At 43.3% G+C, this 16438-nt stretch overlaps 3 protein-coding genes across 3 annotated transcripts; all 3 read left to right on the top strand.

The window, feature by feature from the left end:
* The first annotated feature begins 133 nt into the window (after positions 1–133).
* Positions 134–6535, top strand: LOC112894017 (casein kinase 1-like protein HD16). Its single transcript, XM_025961573.1, has 16 exons — positions 134–634; positions 2128–2262; positions 2347–2420; positions 2550–2619; positions 2800–2855; positions 2939–3010; positions 3097–3191; positions 3291–3357; positions 3447–3576; positions 3678–3896; positions 4409–4551; positions 4623–4797; positions 4967–5057; positions 5526–5683; positions 5876–6064; positions 6164–6535. The coding sequence occupies exons 1-16, from the start codon at positions 545–547 to the stop codon at positions 6221–6223; spliced, it is 1824 nt and encodes a 607-aa protein (XP_025817358.1). The 5' UTR covers positions 134–544; the 3' UTR covers positions 6224–6535.
* A 1654-nt stretch (positions 6536–8189) lies between these two features.
* On the top strand, positions 8190–10366 carry LOC112894886 (probable RNA-dependent RNA polymerase 4). The gene is made up of 2 exons (XM_025962723.1): positions 8190–8625; positions 10024–10366. Exons 1-2 carry the CDS (start codon positions 8547–8549, stop codon positions 10308–10310), a joined length of 366 nt encoding a protein of 121 aa, XP_025818508.1. The 5' UTR covers positions 8190–8546; the 3' UTR covers positions 10311–10366.
* Positions 10327–16145, top strand: LOC112892861 (probable RNA-dependent RNA polymerase 3). Its single transcript, XM_025959965.1, has 10 exons — positions 10327–10595; positions 10826–10958; positions 11544–11627; positions 12564–12753; positions 13918–14134; positions 14505–14592; positions 14664–14805; positions 15112–15153; positions 15253–15324; positions 15617–16145. The coding sequence occupies exons 1-7, from the start codon at positions 10327–10329 to the stop codon at positions 14739–14741; spliced, it is 1059 nt and encodes a 352-aa protein (XP_025815750.1). The 3' UTR covers positions 14742–14805; positions 15112–15153; positions 15253–15324; positions 15617–16145.
* The last annotated feature ends 293 nt before the right edge of the window (positions 16146–16438 follow it).

The following is a 16438-nucleotide window of genomic DNA, read 5'->3' as shown; positions in this document are numbered from 1 at the left end:
TGAGAACCCGTAGACTTCGCGAACGAAACTCTTACTCGAAGACGTAAACTTTCTATCTACGTAAGCACCTGGGGTAGGCGGAGTTTACAGAAGCATGAACAGCGCGTGGAATAGTTCGTATTGCAACTCTACAATCTTTTTTTCATTTTCCCCAATTCCCCGTGCTGCCGAGGCGTCTGCCGTGTGCCTCTTCCTCGCTCTCCCCATCCCCGACCACCGCCCCCGTCTTCGCCGGCCATCTCATCCGACGCCGGGGGCCAAACCCTAACCCAGTGCAACCGCGCCTCAACCGATATCCGCTCGCCTCCCCGCCCGATCTCCTCTCCGGACGCGGGGCCGTGGGGCTGAGCCCGTGACGGATGCCAGCGCCCCGCGGTTGCGCGCGCCGAGGCCGTGGAGGGCAGCGGCAGCGGAATCCAGTCGCCGAGCCGCGAGCCGCGAGGTCTCCGGTTCTGTAGCAGCTGCGCCGCCGCCGCCGCCGCCGCGGTAGCAGCAGCAGCAGCAGCGCGAGGAGGAGCAGCAGGAGGGAGGGGGAGGCGAAGGGATGGACGACTTCGACAGCGGCGGCCGGAGCGGGGACAAGGCAGGCGCCGGCGCGGGCGACGACGGGGGCGCCCCGCCGCTGCCCCAGACGGTAAGCTCGAAATACCTTCAGGGCTCTCTCGACGTAATTTAGATGCTTATGGAAATAGCGTGGCACTTAGTGTTGTGTTGCTTGATTAAACTGCTGCCGATTGTGGGTCGCGGCCGAATTTCTGTTCGATTGATAACCCAAGGGCGGTGAGATGTTATGCTTGTCGCACACTGAGTTGGTTAGTGATGGCTGTTACGGCAAATTAGCGGTGGATTAGGGGGGAGACCATCTTGTATGAGAATCTAGGACAAGAACTAAGAAGCACACAAAGTTGCAAAAGATAACGAATATATATTTAAGATCTCTCCAATTGATATTTTTTATTGTAAGTAACAAATCTAAACCTAGGGTAGGATTCAAGTTTCTGAACTACACTAGAGATCTGGCTGGTGATGTATGGTGTATCATGAGAGTTCAGATTGGAGCTGCTGGGTTTAGTGCAACATATATTTGCTAGTGTAACAGGATACTTGTCGTCATATTTGGCGTTTGACAAGTTGTAGGAGATATTTATTCACATGGATAATGAATTAGCTATTTTGGAAGCAAATATGTACGATGCATGGACTTTTTTTGTCGTTACTTGGTGCTTTTAGTTTGTGTTGTGTGAGGCAATTTCTGTTTTATTATTGTCGCAATGCGTCGCTATTTTTAATATTGTCGGCATGCCACTTTCTGTGGACATATATGGATTATGGAGTTTAGCATTTGTCATGACTTTCAAGGAAATGATTGGCGAAATGGCTAACAACTAGTAGACCCAGGTGGTAGTAACGTCCTAACAATAAATGCTCTTTTCTATTCGTACTTTCAAGACCTTGTCCATGCATTTAAACATGGTTGAATGGACATGCCAACAAATGTACTGATCCTGCTGTATAGGTGTTGATGCTGTGCCTAGCTGTTCTCACACATATCTGTACCATGTAAAATTAGATTAATAAAATGAACATTCTTCATTACCATGCATTAAAAACACTTGTTGTTGGAGCCTGGGTTCCCCTAGTCGGTAATTACTATTTTTTCTGCCCTTCCCGTGATGGATCTTCCTTACATTTCTGAATCCACGTTTTTATCGTCAGTAGTACGTAAATAGAGTGCTCCGTTAAATTCTTTCACTCTGTTTACAGAATTTCCTGTGATCCCTGCGAGAACTATGCTGCACTTTGAAATTCCTGTGTTTCAAACAAGACAAAGCCATTAGCACGCTGGTAGATCTTAGAAGGTGTTTTATGGCTAAATGGGTTTGGCCTACTGTAGCATTTCTTGTAGGAACAAATTAAATATATTAGTTAAGGATTCCTATGATCTATCTAATATACGCTCAATTCATTCTACATCTTCATTGTATTTTGCATCATGCTATTATAATACTACCTGGATGTACATCTGGGGTACAGAATTAAGTTTCAGGCATGTTGTGTTTGTGGTTGCATGATTTGTTCTGCTATCTGCATATTTATTTCGGATGCTCACATGCTCACTTGAAACAGGTACAAATTGGAAATTCACCAACCTATAAGCTTGAAAGGAAGCTTGGAAAGGGAGGATTTGGACAAGTATATGTTGGTCGACGTATTTCTGCCCCTCGTCTCAGTGATCGGAGCCCTGGTTCAAATGCTTTAGAGGTCACTGCATCTCCATAAATGCTTCATGGTGTTGGAACTGAAAAGGTGCAGTCCCATCAATTTTCTTACCTCTATATCTGTCAGGTTGCGCTGAAATTTGAACATCAAACCAGCAAAGGTTGCAACTATGGAGCTCCTTATGAGTGGCAAGTTTACAAGTACGTACTGATTCGTGAATTCTGACTAGTTATCTTTTGATATTTTTTCTGTGTATTCTTTTTGGTGTTAGTTATTTCTTGTTTTACATTTAACCTCTCTTGTTTATTTGAAACCTCTCTTTGGCGCAGCACCCTTAGTGGAAACCATGGTGTCCCACGGGTACACTACAAAGGAAAGCAGGCTGAGTTTTACATCATGGTATTGGACAATGAACTTATATTTGTTTCACTTGCATGTGTAGATATTATATGCATCAAAGGATTTTTAGTTTAGTTTCTCATGTATTTTCGTAGCTTTGTGGAATCTTCTTTTGTTCCTATTTGCTTAATAATATCAATAAAATTTTGTTCTTACTAATCTGGCTCGGTCTGCATGCAGGTTATGGATATGCTGGGACCAAGCCTATGGGATGTTTGGAATAACAATTCCCACTCGTGGGTATCTGCACTTTTTTTATAATTAATATTTACCATTTGTATTTAACCCTTTCCATCATTTCCAATGTTGTATTTTATAGAATGTCTGTTGAAATGGTTGCTTGCATAGGCATAGAGGCAATCTCCATACTGGAGAAGATGCACTCTAAAGGGTAATTCGTTTTCTGTTGTTGAGATGGAACTATGTGTCTTGTATAGTTGTTTTGAAACTGTATTTTATAAGATGCGTATGTGGCAGGTATGTCCATGGTGATGTGAAACCTGAGAACTTCTTGCTTGGTCCTCCTGGTACCCCAGATGAGAAGAAGCTTTTTCTTGTTGACCTTGGACTGGGTAAGCCGTAATCAGATGCAACTCATGTCGAATATTTATGTTGTTCTTTTTGGTTATTTATGTTGTTTCTTCATAAAATATTATTTTGTACTTGTGCAGCAACTAAATGGAAGGATGCTGGTTCGGGGCACCATGTCGAATATGATCAGAGACCTGATATCTTTAGGTTTGGTTGGAAATATTTGTATGATGTCCTTTACTGCGCACATTGCTTCATTGTAATACTTTTGTCATATGCTTTTGCTTCATAAACAGGGGTACTGTTCGCTATGCTAGTGTGCATGCCCACTTGGGAAGAACTGGGAGCAGGAGAGATGACCTTGAATCCCTCGCATACACACTTATCTTTCTTCTCCGTGGTCGCCTCCCTTGGCAAGGATACCAGGTTAGTCGATGTTCAGGTCACTTTTATTCTGACTCACAATTCTTTATTTATTCTCACTCTTAATTTTTTGTATTACTTGTTCCATTCTTCAATCAATTTAGGGAGAGAACAAAGGTTTTCTTGTCTGCAAGAAAAAGATGGCGACATCCCCAGAGTCTCTGTGTGGAATTTGCCCACAACCTTTCCGGCATTTTGTTGAGTATGTCGTGAACTTGAAATTTGACGAAGAACCAAACTATGCGAAGTGCATTTCTCTTTTTGATGGCATTGTTGGCCCAAATCCAGACATAAGACCGATAAACACAGACGGTGCTCAGAAGGTACATTATTCCTACGTGATTTGTTTATTTTTATTAGCTCCAAGGACTTGCATCCATGTCCTCTGTCTTCGCCAAGTAATTTATGATTCCATTGGTTCTGGAGCCATTGCTTATATTAGCAATAGTTATGCTCCAGGAATCCCTATATTTGTTCACTGAATTGTGGTGACCCTGTGATTTAAACTTTGGGGGAATCTGTTATACCATAGATATCAACTCACTTTTCTCATGTTCATTCTGTGAAGTGCTAAATATTGTCTATGGCTTACATGAGAATACAAATATTGTGTTATGCTATCATAGGCCATATTAAGGCATTTGTCTTTTAGGGTAAAGGGCAATGAGATTTCAGTGCCTAACGGATGCGGTGGAAAAGATAATGAATTGGCAAAAGTACAATAGTTGACCCCATGTTTTTTCAATTTTCGACTGCAGGTTATAAATTATCTCCTTTTGCATGCATGTAATAAAAAGTCATCTGCTTAATAACTAATGCTTGATTGGATTTCCAGCTAGTATACCAGGTTGGCCAGAAGAGAGGCCGCTTAATAGTGGATGAAAATGATGATGAGCAACCTAAGAAGAAGATCAGAATGGGGATGCCAGCAACTCAGTGGATTAGCGTGTACAATGCCCGTCGACCTATGAAACAGAGGTCTGCTGGATGCATATATCTGCTCAATAACAGTAGAGATTTCCCATTTTCTTACTGCATTTGTTTATCAGGTACCACTACAATGTAGCTGATAATAGATTACTACAGCATATTCAAAAGGGAAATGAAGATGGCTTGTTTATTAGTTCAGTTGCCTCATGCTCAAATCTGTGGGCTTTGATTATGGATGCTGGAACTGGTTTTACATCTCAAGTATACGAACTCTCTCATCACTTTCTTCACAAGGTAAACAATATAATATCAATTCTTGTTACATTACTGGGTTTATTACTATTCTCTGTTTATGGTTGGATATCAACACGTCACTGATTAGACATCCTTGGTGATATCTCATTGTCATTTGCATGTTGTTGTTTTATGCTGTTAGAGCTTTAACTTGCCTGTGCTATGTTAGGAATGGATAATGGAGCAGTGGGAGAGAAATTTCTATATCACTGCACTGGCCGGTGCAAATAATGGCAGCTCTCTGGTGATCATGTCAAGAGGTAATTAATCTCAATGTTTCAGCTTGACACCTGGACTTCAGAACATACTTGGTGACTGGATCATCGTTGCATGATGATCTAGTGACAAGGTTCATCTCAGGAATCTCCTGGACAAATATGACATCACATGTTCCCCCTCAACTTTTTAGCTCCAGTTTGTTTTTCCAATCCTTTAGCATATAAACTATATATAAAAAAATCCTTTAGCATCTACTGTAAGAGCCACGCTCGCTACTCCCTCATGAATCACTATGGAGATGTGTTTAAGCTTTCAACACTATAAGCTACTGTACATAATTTTTTTGACATAATCAATAAGCTATATCTAGAAATATGGGCAAGAGTTGTAGATGTTCTTTTTCCTTTTTGTTTGGATGCACTATCCAAAGTGGAAACACGAGGGTATTGGAACATTTGTTTTTTCTGTTGGTATAAATGAATAAGAAATGACTCAGTGTGGTTTTCCAGGAACGCAATATGCGCAGCAGTCCTACAAAGTAAGCGATTCATTTCCCTTCAAATGGATAAACAAAAAATGGAAGGAGGGCTTTTATGTTACTGCTATGGCAACGGCTGGGAGCCGATGGGCAGTTGTCATGTCCCGCAATGCTGGTTTCAGTGCTCAGGTATGCGCTAGTGTCTCTTTGATTTTGGTGTCCAGAAACCTTAAATGGAAAAGAACAAACAAACTCAGAGGTTGATCTGCTTGATTCTTGGTTGCTGAATACAATCTGGAAAGAATGTAACATTTTGTTATTGAGAATTACAAAGGATCCAATCCTGAAGCAAATACCTGAACAGACGTATTTCTTTTTTAGGTAGTGGAGCTTGACTTCTTATATCCAAGTGAGGGCATCCACATGCGTTGGGACAATGGTTATCGCATCACCGCAACGGCTGCCACGTGGGACCAGGCGGCCTTTATCTTGAGTGTCCCTAGGAGAAAGCCTACTGATGAAACGCAGGAGACCCTGAGAACATCTGCTTTCCCCAGCCAGCATGTGAAGGTGGCTCCACGATCCTCTCTTTTTTTATTTGAAACTGTGAGCTCCATACATGGAGGGGGTTTTGTATTTGTTTCCACCTGCTGATCAATCTGTTTACAGGATAAATGGTCCAAGAACCTCTACCTTGCTTCCATTTGCTATGGAAGATCCGTATCGTGATGCCTGTTTTCTCAAGTAAGATATACTAATATGAACCACAGGTGGTTCTATGATAAGAGATGGGGGATTTTGAAGCTCAAAACTTTTGCTAACCTACTTACCCGCAGCTAACAAAAGGTAACCTATATGAGAAAGTAAAGCTGGTTATGTTTGGCTAGCATGCAGCAAAGAACAGTGTGGTCTGTTTTTTTTTTCGGTTGTGTATAAATTATCCAAAGCATTAGAGTATGTTGTAAAGAATGTAGGTGTACTTGCTGAATCGTTGCCATGTACAGAAAGTTAGCTTTTAAAGGTTGTTTGGCTCCCAAGTCCCCGACGTGCCGACTCCCTTGCTGTTCATGCTGCTGCACTCACCTGGGTTCGTCTATCCTTGTTACAATTGTGTTGCGCTACAAAATTACAGATACAGCCTGTTGTGCCGTCATGTGTCCAGATCGTGGTTTATTTGTGAAACTCCCAGCCGGTTTGGTGTTGCGTTCGTTCAACATCAGATCTGGAAGATGTTGGTTAGAAGAGGAAGCTGGCAAGATTAAGCGCGGGGTCGACACGGATGGATCGGTCGGTGGTCACGCAATTATGACTGTACGAGGGGAAACGCGAAGCAGTAACCAATGACCGCCTTGGTTAGAAGGAACATACGCACAGCTTGAATTGTCACAACTCACAAGGAGCCCTACTCTGAATCTGAGCTGACTTGTAGCCCTTCCACTTTACGTATGGGTCTTTGAGTTGACGCATGAGTCAGCAGAAGGAATCCATCCCATGCTGCCATGCCGTCTGCCACCGGGCTTGCAGGTGCAACCCAGTTCTCCTGCCTTCTGGCCCGTTTGACGTCGACGAGACTACCGCCTCTCGTACTGGCCCCCGCTTGACGTCGGCGAGGCAGTGGCGGTGCCGGAGCCGGACTGGCCGTCGCAGTGATTTAATTCCATTATTATAGTATGTGAAATTCGGGGTTTACCCGTTTGGGTGAAAAGGGTCTCTGTACGCTGGTTACAGCACAATCGATCGTGGAATGAACTACTCCGTGCACAGGAAGAACCCGTTTGGGAGAGCGTTTTGTTAGGAGGAACCGCAGCCGGTCGGAGCTTTCCTAAACTCAACACTCAATAGCCAACCATGGACATCAGAGTATCTCTGATGCACGCTTGTGAGCGAGCACTCCTAGCTGGTTTGGTTGTAAACGCCCGCTGCTCGTTTGTTTCAAACTTGAAAACCAATTAGCCAAAGCTTCTGTGCCGTGAGTAGGCCCGAGAGCCCCCAGTACACTCCCTACTCGAGTAGCTTTTGACTTGCAATTGCAAAGAGTGTCCTACACGGCAATAGGCAGCGCTCCGTCACAGTATTGCTCCTGCACGAATACTCCGTACTGATACGATCGATTGATGAGACAGCACAGTAACGAAGGTGTTTGCGCTAAACTTTATTTTATTATTTAGAAGTATTAAATAAAGTTTAAATTGCAGAACTTCTATATTAATTTATGAGATGAATCTAATAAAATATATTAATTTATAATTAGCGGATGGTTACTGTAACATCACTGTTGCAAATTATATATTAATTAGATTCACTAAATTCGTCTCGCGAATTAGCATGCATCCGTAAAAAAAATTTAGACAAATTTTATTTAATACTTCTAAATAATAATTTTTTTTACGGGTTAAAAATTTTAGCCTCGGCAACCAACTCATGTCGTAAAGCCGGCGCACATTCCGAAGCCTACCGAAACCGCGCCACGCGGCCGGGACGGGAGCGCCACTGCGCCACGACGGCAACTCCGCCACCTGTCCAACGGCTCAATGCCGGTTCCCGCTGCCATGCGGGCCCCGCGCACACTTGTACCCACTTCGCGTGCCTATTTGATCGGGCGGCCATCGGGCGGCCAGCAAACCCCCCGTTCGATCGTCCTCGTCTCCCTGACTCCCTCGTCTCCCAGTCCCAACGGGAGACGGGAGAGGCTTCCCTAGCAAGCCAGCTCGCTCCCTCCCCGTTCTTCTCGCCGGGACACAGCTCTCTCGCCACCGCCGCGGAAGGCGGGGAGCGTGCCCTGAACCCTAAACCCTACATGCACCCGGCTCCAACAATGGAGTCCTAGCCGTGCCACCAGCCGCCGCAGCTTGGGCTCCTCCCGGCTGCGGTGTCCGCGGAGCTCGCGCGCCTCGAGGCGCGCCTGGGCTAGGACGACGACCGGTGTGCGCGCGGCCAGCTCGCGGAGCTCGGCGACGCCGCGGCGGGCAGGGTGCTCCGGAAGGTCGCGGAGGCCGGCGCCAGGGTGCGGAACCTGTCCGCCTTCATCAAGTACCTCGCCAAGCAGGAGGCCATGGAGCGCACCGCCGCGGGGATCCCCACCGCCGAGAGCGCCGCCTGCAGCCTCGCCCCCTTCCGCGCCGCCTCGCGAGGTCTGTCTCGCTCGCTCTCAACCCTTGTGGCGGCAACGCTCTTTTTCTTTTTTGGTTTTGGTCAGTTCGAGGTCTTTTCACTTTCAGTTTCAGAGTTTCAGTTGCGGTGAGTTTGTCTGCAGTGAAGCAGTACTATTTCGCATGTTCAATCGCATTAATTTGGGGAATGAGAATGGTCTTCTCCCTTATTTGGAGGCTCTCTTCCTGATCAGTCTGCATTATGACGCTGTTCCTTCGCTTGTGGAAAGTGCATTATCTCTTTTCCGTTGTCAGATAAACCTCTGCTTTTCGTTGCTCATTCCTGTGTACTCCCGCTGACGACCAGTGGCGGACGCAGGAACAAAATTGAGGGGGTGCTAGTGGACAAAAATTAAGTTCATTTAAAATGGTATATATAGTGGCAAACAATGGAAAAACACAATATACCTGTGTTTCACTAAGTTGCTATCATTAAGTAGTAGTAATACGAATAGTGGGCAATGCCATTCTCCTTTTAGTCATGGCTTGAAAGCGTTCCATTATCATCCGATCATCAAGGCTTCGAAATATTTCCCGCTCGGTGTAGCATATCATCAAGTCATTGAACCACTCATCTGAAACTCTGTTTCTTAAATCAGTCTTGATAATATTCATCGCTGAAAAGATTCTTTCAACTGATGCTGTTGCCACTGGTAGAATCAATGTTAGCTCAATGAGACGATAGACCAATGGGAAAGTCCTATTTTTCCCTGTTTCAACCATCTTCTCAGCTAGTTTTGCAACATCACCGCCGTCTTGCCGCTCGTGAGCCCGCCGATCTGCAGCCGTAGCCTGTAGCCGTAGGGTTCTCTCCTGATCCTGCCGCCCGGCGCCGCGCCGCCGCCAGAGTACTGAACCGATCAATCGTGCGTTGTGGGGGAGCCGGAGAGTCGTGCGATCGTGGCTGAATACGGATCGAATACGCTTATACGCGGCTGGCCGCTGGGCTGATCGTGGCTAGTGCCTTTTGGGGGCTTGGCCTGTGGGCTGTGGCCCAACAAGCAATAATACAATTTTTATGACCCAACAAACAAAGTAGCAGGAGCTGTACGAGTCTCCAGGGCAAATACACGTTCCAGCGGGAGGTGGTGCGACGGGGGGTACCCGTGGACTTTCTGCGCGTAGGGGGTGCGCTCGCCCCGGCTGCCCCCCTGCTGCGTCCGCCCATGCTGACGATGAGGGGTGCTTTGAGGTTGCCGTTCGTGTTCTTAGTCAGCTATGATTTTGGTAGCCATTGTGATTGATCTCGTCGTCTATGTCTGGTCAGCTATGATTTTCGTGTGATTGATGCTTTGTAATTTGCACATGTGACTTTTCCGTGTATTTCGCGCTATACTGCTTACATTTTCCTAATCGTCAATACCTTTTTTCGTCTAACAGACGATTCGATATCGGGGCCACTGTACGACAACGATGGTCAAATGGAGGTTCAGAGCGCTGATCGTGAAATTGCCCTCGGTCTTTCAAACCATGCATGGATCGAGCCTGCGAGCTCTGTCCAGAAGATGCCTTGCAGATTGCAGAATGAGCAGAGTAGAGGTACTTGTATTGCTCCAGACCTGGATGGAATGGAGGTTGAGAGCCCGCCGGATTTGGACCTCTCACGGCGGCTTGCAGAACCAGCCTCCTTTCTCACCAGTGGCAAATCGTCGAAGAACCGAAGCTAGATGCCACGAGAATGAGATGCCCGATACTCTTGCCCGGGGTGACACTCCGAGCCCTGTTAGGGATATTACAAGGCGTGTTCAACAAATGAGTGGCCCATCAGGAAGCTTAGGGGTCACAACACCACGTTCTCTTGCTACTGGGGATGGTTTGAGGGCAATAGAGTCACCGCCACCGAAAACTGACTCCAGAACCGAGGAGCGTGTCAGCCATCCGAGCCCTCAAGTGATAGCACTGGGGGAGTTAGAGTTTGATCAGATTTTCCTCATTCATGTGTACCTTGCAGGGTAAGACTTGATTGGGTTTATGTTCTTTTTCCCTACATAATCGTTAGAAATAAGTTACTGCTTTCAACTTCTAAGGGGGTACTTGATTGGCACTCGTATATCCAATGGAATAAAATTGACCAAAAAGACACTATTTTTTATCATTTTCTGAAATGTTTGCTCTGTTTGTTTGTCCTGTCTTTGTTAGTCTCTATTGATCTAATCCATTGTGCCTCTTTATGTTCATGTAGCAAGAAGTTAGAGGAAGTAATAGAGGATGTAAACTACATAAGGTATTTGAAGTCTCTGCCCATGGATTGCTTCGAGCCAGAAATCTGGAGCAGATTTGGACACGAGTCTCTACCAGCATCAGATAGAAGAAAGGTTATATCACCTTGGAACTTTGGTTGCATTACCTTGGAACAACGGCTACACATAAAAATCAATTTCGTAGTTGCATACAGATTCAATTAGCTTCATCTCGAACTATATAGATACATGCATGACATGCTTGTTAATGAAATGCTGTTGCATATGTATAGCATAATCCTCGTCTATTTGATTAATTTAATGATTACAAGAAATAGCATCAGGCATTATTACTACCACAGGCACAGTAATGCCACTGGATCTCCAACAATTTATAAGAGAATGTTATCTTGTTATCTTCTAGAAAGTCTTCATCAGTTTCACGCTGTCTTATAGGGGAACAAAAGAGATCACCAAAACTTTCTTCATTTCACGAAATGTGATCATAAACGTTCTTGCAATATGGATGTTCCTACTTGTAACGTGTAAGCGTTGGTTGTGCATCTCCTGGCTTAATCTGTGTAGGATCAGCATTAATCTGGGTTTTCATCTGGATAAATCAAATCATATCATTATATCTGTGTTGTCTTTCCCTTTTTTACCTTCATAGAGAATGCTAGCAGGTATATCATGGAACTGATTGCTGACTGATACCTGCAGAACCTTGATCGGGACCCAAGCAAGACAAGACTGTACCACTGCATTGTTGAGAAAAGACATGATTCCACAGTAACAATTTTTAAGGTTAGTGAGTTTCCTATCTCTTCTACCAGCGCCTCCCGGCGATATTCTTTTGTACTGCCATGCTCTTCAATTTATTTTGAACTTCTGTTTGGAGATTTGGTTGGGGCCTATGGGTGCAAGAAGCCTGTTGTGAAAGTGCAAAATGGACTGTTCCAGAAAGGCCCAAAATTCGTAGACTTGGTACATAATTACATAAATTCATTGTTAAATCAGTTGTAAAAAGGAGTAGTCCCCCATGAACTATTCCTGCACACTTCATGTACTACTTGTCTTTTTTGGTTTGCGATACAGCACATGAATTTAGCAATTTGATATTTTGCTGGTCAAATTGACATCACATACTTCATTACTTGATTTGTTTTTCTTCAAATAGTTCTTTCTAGAACTGTGCATTTTGCACCTTTCAAAAAAGGAAACTGCACAAAATTGCATCCCTATGCATAGTACTGTTGTATGTGATTCTACAATTTTTTTTATTGTCATATATAACATCTTTTGGCTCATCCTCAAACAGCCAAAAGAGTGCAATTTAGCCACATCAAATAATTTTTGAACCACTCTTTTTTTCATATTCAGTCATCAGGGCATTTGCAAAAGGCATTGGAGGGTGACGTTTAAATATCATTTCTTTCCCACTTATTGAATGTTGGAACATAATCATTATCAGATTTTCGGCATGTTTCGCAAAAAAAAGACAGGCTTGGTAGAACGATTATTATCATTCTTTTTTGTTTAAAAAAATATTTGTTGCTGGCTCATGTCGGGTTTAATCTCTAGCCTACTATGCTTGGGACTGAAAGGTTTTGCTTCTTTTGTTGAACATTTCATTTTAATTTCTACAACCCACTGGAGCTGAGTTACTCAAATTTTCATGTTAAGCATTAAATTTCAATATCCATATGTTTTTATGACTTCATATTGTTTGATTGTGTTTAGGGACCATATGTTGACAATACAAGAACTTATCTGCAAAAGATTGTTAGTGACGACAATGTTCTTATCGTGAACTTTGCTGATATACCTGGGCTTACGAATAGTGATGACAACTTTGGTATCTACTGCACTTATTACCATCAGGTTGTTGAAGATGGTATCCTTTTGGGTCTGCGTCGGTACCGCTTTTTGAGTAAGTTTGTTAATTTGCTCTTTCTTGGAATGCATAATCTATTTAGCTCCATTTCAATGGAAACTACTTAGTTTTTGCTGACACATTTAATGCACCACTGCCATGAAAGCACACTAAAGTCAGTTCCTAGCTTTCAGAAACGAATTATTCCGAAATACAGTATGCATTAGGGGCAAAACGGGTTCAGTACTATACTACTACAGTTACAGTGAGCAGCAACCACTGGAAATACGGCCTATGAGAAGTTGTAGGCTAACAAAAAAATGGCATGCCATAGAATAACTTTTAGTTCGAACCATAATGTTTAAATATTGTCCAGACTACAGTTCACCGATCACTTTTTTTATATTGTCTAAAGAGTAAATTGTGTTGGAGGTCACCGAACTTCTACGCTCAAATAGGTTTCTAGGCCTTGTTACTGTGTTCTAAGTGTGCCACTTTGCGTACCCAAGCTCTCGTAGAAGAACCCTAGTCATGCTAATGCTGAATAAATGAGTTAATTTGTGGATATCTTAGGAGGTTAAATGCAAAGATCATAAACTATTGTCCCACTACCCTAACGTGAACCAATTGCCAGTGGCGCAAAACGTGGTGTCTACGTCTATGTGATTAGTAAGTTAGCAAGCAAGTGACCTTGGGTGATCCATTATGAAAGTTTAGTGATGAAACAATCCAATTTGTTCAGTGATCATATGTAGCATCCAATCTTCTGATGCCACGGTGACAAAAAGAACACAAAATGCATGCTATTGTAGTCTCCCCCCCCCCCCTCTTCCCCTCCCCTCTCCCTCCCTCCTCTCTCTCTCTCTCTACCTCCTTCCCTCTTTCTCTCTGGGTCAATCTCAATGCGTTCTCATGTGAGCCCATCCTTTTTACTTGTAAACCATAGTAAGGAATAAATTGTAGCACGCCCTGTTTTCTTGTAAGAAAAATTCTGTACTGTTTCCAGGGAGAAATATATTTCTGTGTTGATGAATCGGAGTTTTGGAAGAAGCCACATACAAACTTAGATAACGAGATGGCAGTGAACTAGTTACCAAGTTTCTATGGCTTTACATACAGTGAATGCTAAGTTTGTTTTAGAACTGCTGTCTCATGTTAAGTAGCTGCTCGCTGATTCTGTTGTATGAGTTGTTTTGATTGACTGGTCTGCCTTTTTACCAGTCTGCAAAGATGGAGGGAAGGAGGACAAACAAAAAGAGGAAAAAAAGAAAGCAAAAAACAAGAAATGCAGTCCTTCTGTTAGGTGCTTTTTTGTTCACACCGAGTCTGGATGGGACAGGGATTATCCCTATATCCTCTCTGGTTGCACAATTGATCAAGCTCGTAGGCGCTTTATGCACATACACACTGCTCCCACTGTGTCGAAATATCTGACCAGGTTAATCTTCTTATTTACTCTTATTACCAAGTAATTTGTAATTGATGGATACTGTTAGGGATCTATTATAGGAGATGTCTTGTTGGTAGTAAGCTGCTTCTATCAGTCTGTGGATTGGAGCTTGACTTGCAGAGAAAAGAAGTGATTTGCAATGGAAACATGAAGTTTGATTAGATTTGGTGATACTTTTAACATTTGTTCAAGTGAGAAAACCATTTTTTATGTTTATGTCTCTCAGTTTTACACTTTTACTGCATGTGGAATATTACAATGTTGGACATCCTTCTGTCCTAGTTTCTGGCTGTCGCTAATTCCCCGTTGTCGACTTTTTTTACTAAAATTTATGTGCTCTTTTATGAGAATGATACAGGTTTTCTTTGATATTATCCAAAACTATCACCTTAGATGTTAACTTCTCGGAGGTTAATGTTATAATAATTGAAGATGAACCTTGTAAGGTATGCATCTTTTCCTCTGATGTTTAAGGTGGGTTCTCAAAAATATTATTTATTTTTGGCACAATTTTTAGGATGAACATGGTAACATTGTTACTAATGATGATGGGGAGCCCTTAATACACACTGACGGGACCGGCCTAATCATTTGATTTAGCTATGAAATGCCTGGCCAGTGTCTTCAAGGGAAACTTTTTGAAGGGACAGGAGCTGCAGGTGCCTCACCCCTATCCCCATAAACTTTCATCAATTTGCTACCCACTCTTCTTGTGTCACTTAGTATGAAGACTGATAGTGTTCTGGTCCTACCTCTTTTCCTCAGTTCAGTTGCTTTGCAGTTACCTATTTATCCATTATAAGGCAGGGAATTACTTCAAATATTGCACCCTAATAAGTAATTAGATTTATCACCTTTGACACTTATGTCTGCTATCTCTAGTTAAACACCGACCTTTTTCAATCTAGCATTGGCATTTCATCAGTCTTGTGTACTTATTATTTATTTTGGTTATGCCCTCACAGGATACAGTGGATCCAGAGAAGCATCGATATCTCATCTCATATGTATTCCCTGAACTGTATAATAGAATGACCTGTTATTTTAAGTGCTCTACGACTTAACTAATGAGTTCTTATTTCTTCTCTTGTTTGTCTTTATTCTAGCCTCTTCTAATACAGTTCCGTATGTTCTATAATGGAAATGCAGTAAAGGGAACCGTTCTAGCTGATAAAAGGGTATGTTTTATCAATTTTGCATGGTTGGACCTTTAACTTAGTAGGCTTGTCTTGGTTTAGCAGTTAGGAAATGGTTGCTTTGGGCCTTACCTTATTTTAGATCTTGCTTATTTATCAGGTCTGCTGGCTATAACTTTTGTGTTAATTTGATACTTCTGTCTTCACAGTATATTAGGATTGGATTCTGGTGTTATTGATGTATCGGAATATTCAATAAAATGATTCCCACCAAAATTATTTTCAAATTCTATTTACTGGTGTTACTTTTTTTGCTGCTTGTGGGATTCTGCAGATGCTGTACAAGGCCGAGGAGTTTGAGTACAGCCAGAGGGAGCGCATTGATCTCTTCAACGAGGCCTGTGCTGTGTACCAGGTGGTGTACCAGCACGCGACATCCTGCAACGAGGTCAGCAAGTGCGGCTTCGTTTGGAAGGTGGCCGGCCGCGCGCTGTGCCAGCTGTACACGCTGAAGCACAGCGGCGACACCGTGCTCTGCTCCTTCTCCATTCTTGAGGGCGCTTTCAAGAACAACCACCGCCCATAGCGCCTAGCGCTTTGCGTAGTGGGAATGCCTTATTTTGTGTGTCAAGCTGATGGTGGGAGCAGCACTTTGTAGTGATGCTATTAGGCGATGCACAGCAGACCTATTGGCTACAATTCACCTGCATCTGTTGCAGAGGACTGTATGTATGGTATGTATCCCTCCTGGAAGATCTTAATGGTGTATGTATATACTAGTCTGAATCTGAACTAGTCTGTATGTATGGTATGTGTCGCTCCTGGAAGATCTTGATGGTGTATGTATATACTAGTCTGAATCTGAACATGTCCATGTCCTCTGTTCTCGGTCGGGAATTAACCAAGTAAAGTTGTAGCCTCACCTTCTGTAATCTGAATGAAATGGAGCCGTTTGACACTTAATAACGGCATGCATCTTATTTTGCATCTTCAAAGTTTTATTTGCCACTTGGACCTCACACTAGCAGGGGGGCCAGGCACTAGAATACGTATGGAAATCCTGATGATGGCAAGTTCTAGCGGGGTCACGGCCAGAGAAACAAAAAGGAAGAATCCCACGTCAAAATGTTCTGCTATGATTCTCATGAGAGAAGGG

This window comes from Panicum hallii, chromosome 5 (genome assembly GCF_002211085.1).
Source record: "Panicum hallii strain FIL2 chromosome 5, PHallii_v3.1, whole genome shotgun sequence".
Taxonomy (NCBI): domain Eukaryota; kingdom Viridiplantae; phylum Streptophyta; class Magnoliopsida; order Poales; family Poaceae; genus Panicum; species Panicum hallii.
Note: the sequence above shows the minus strand (reverse complement) of the source record. Positions and strands in the feature narration are given on the sequence as shown.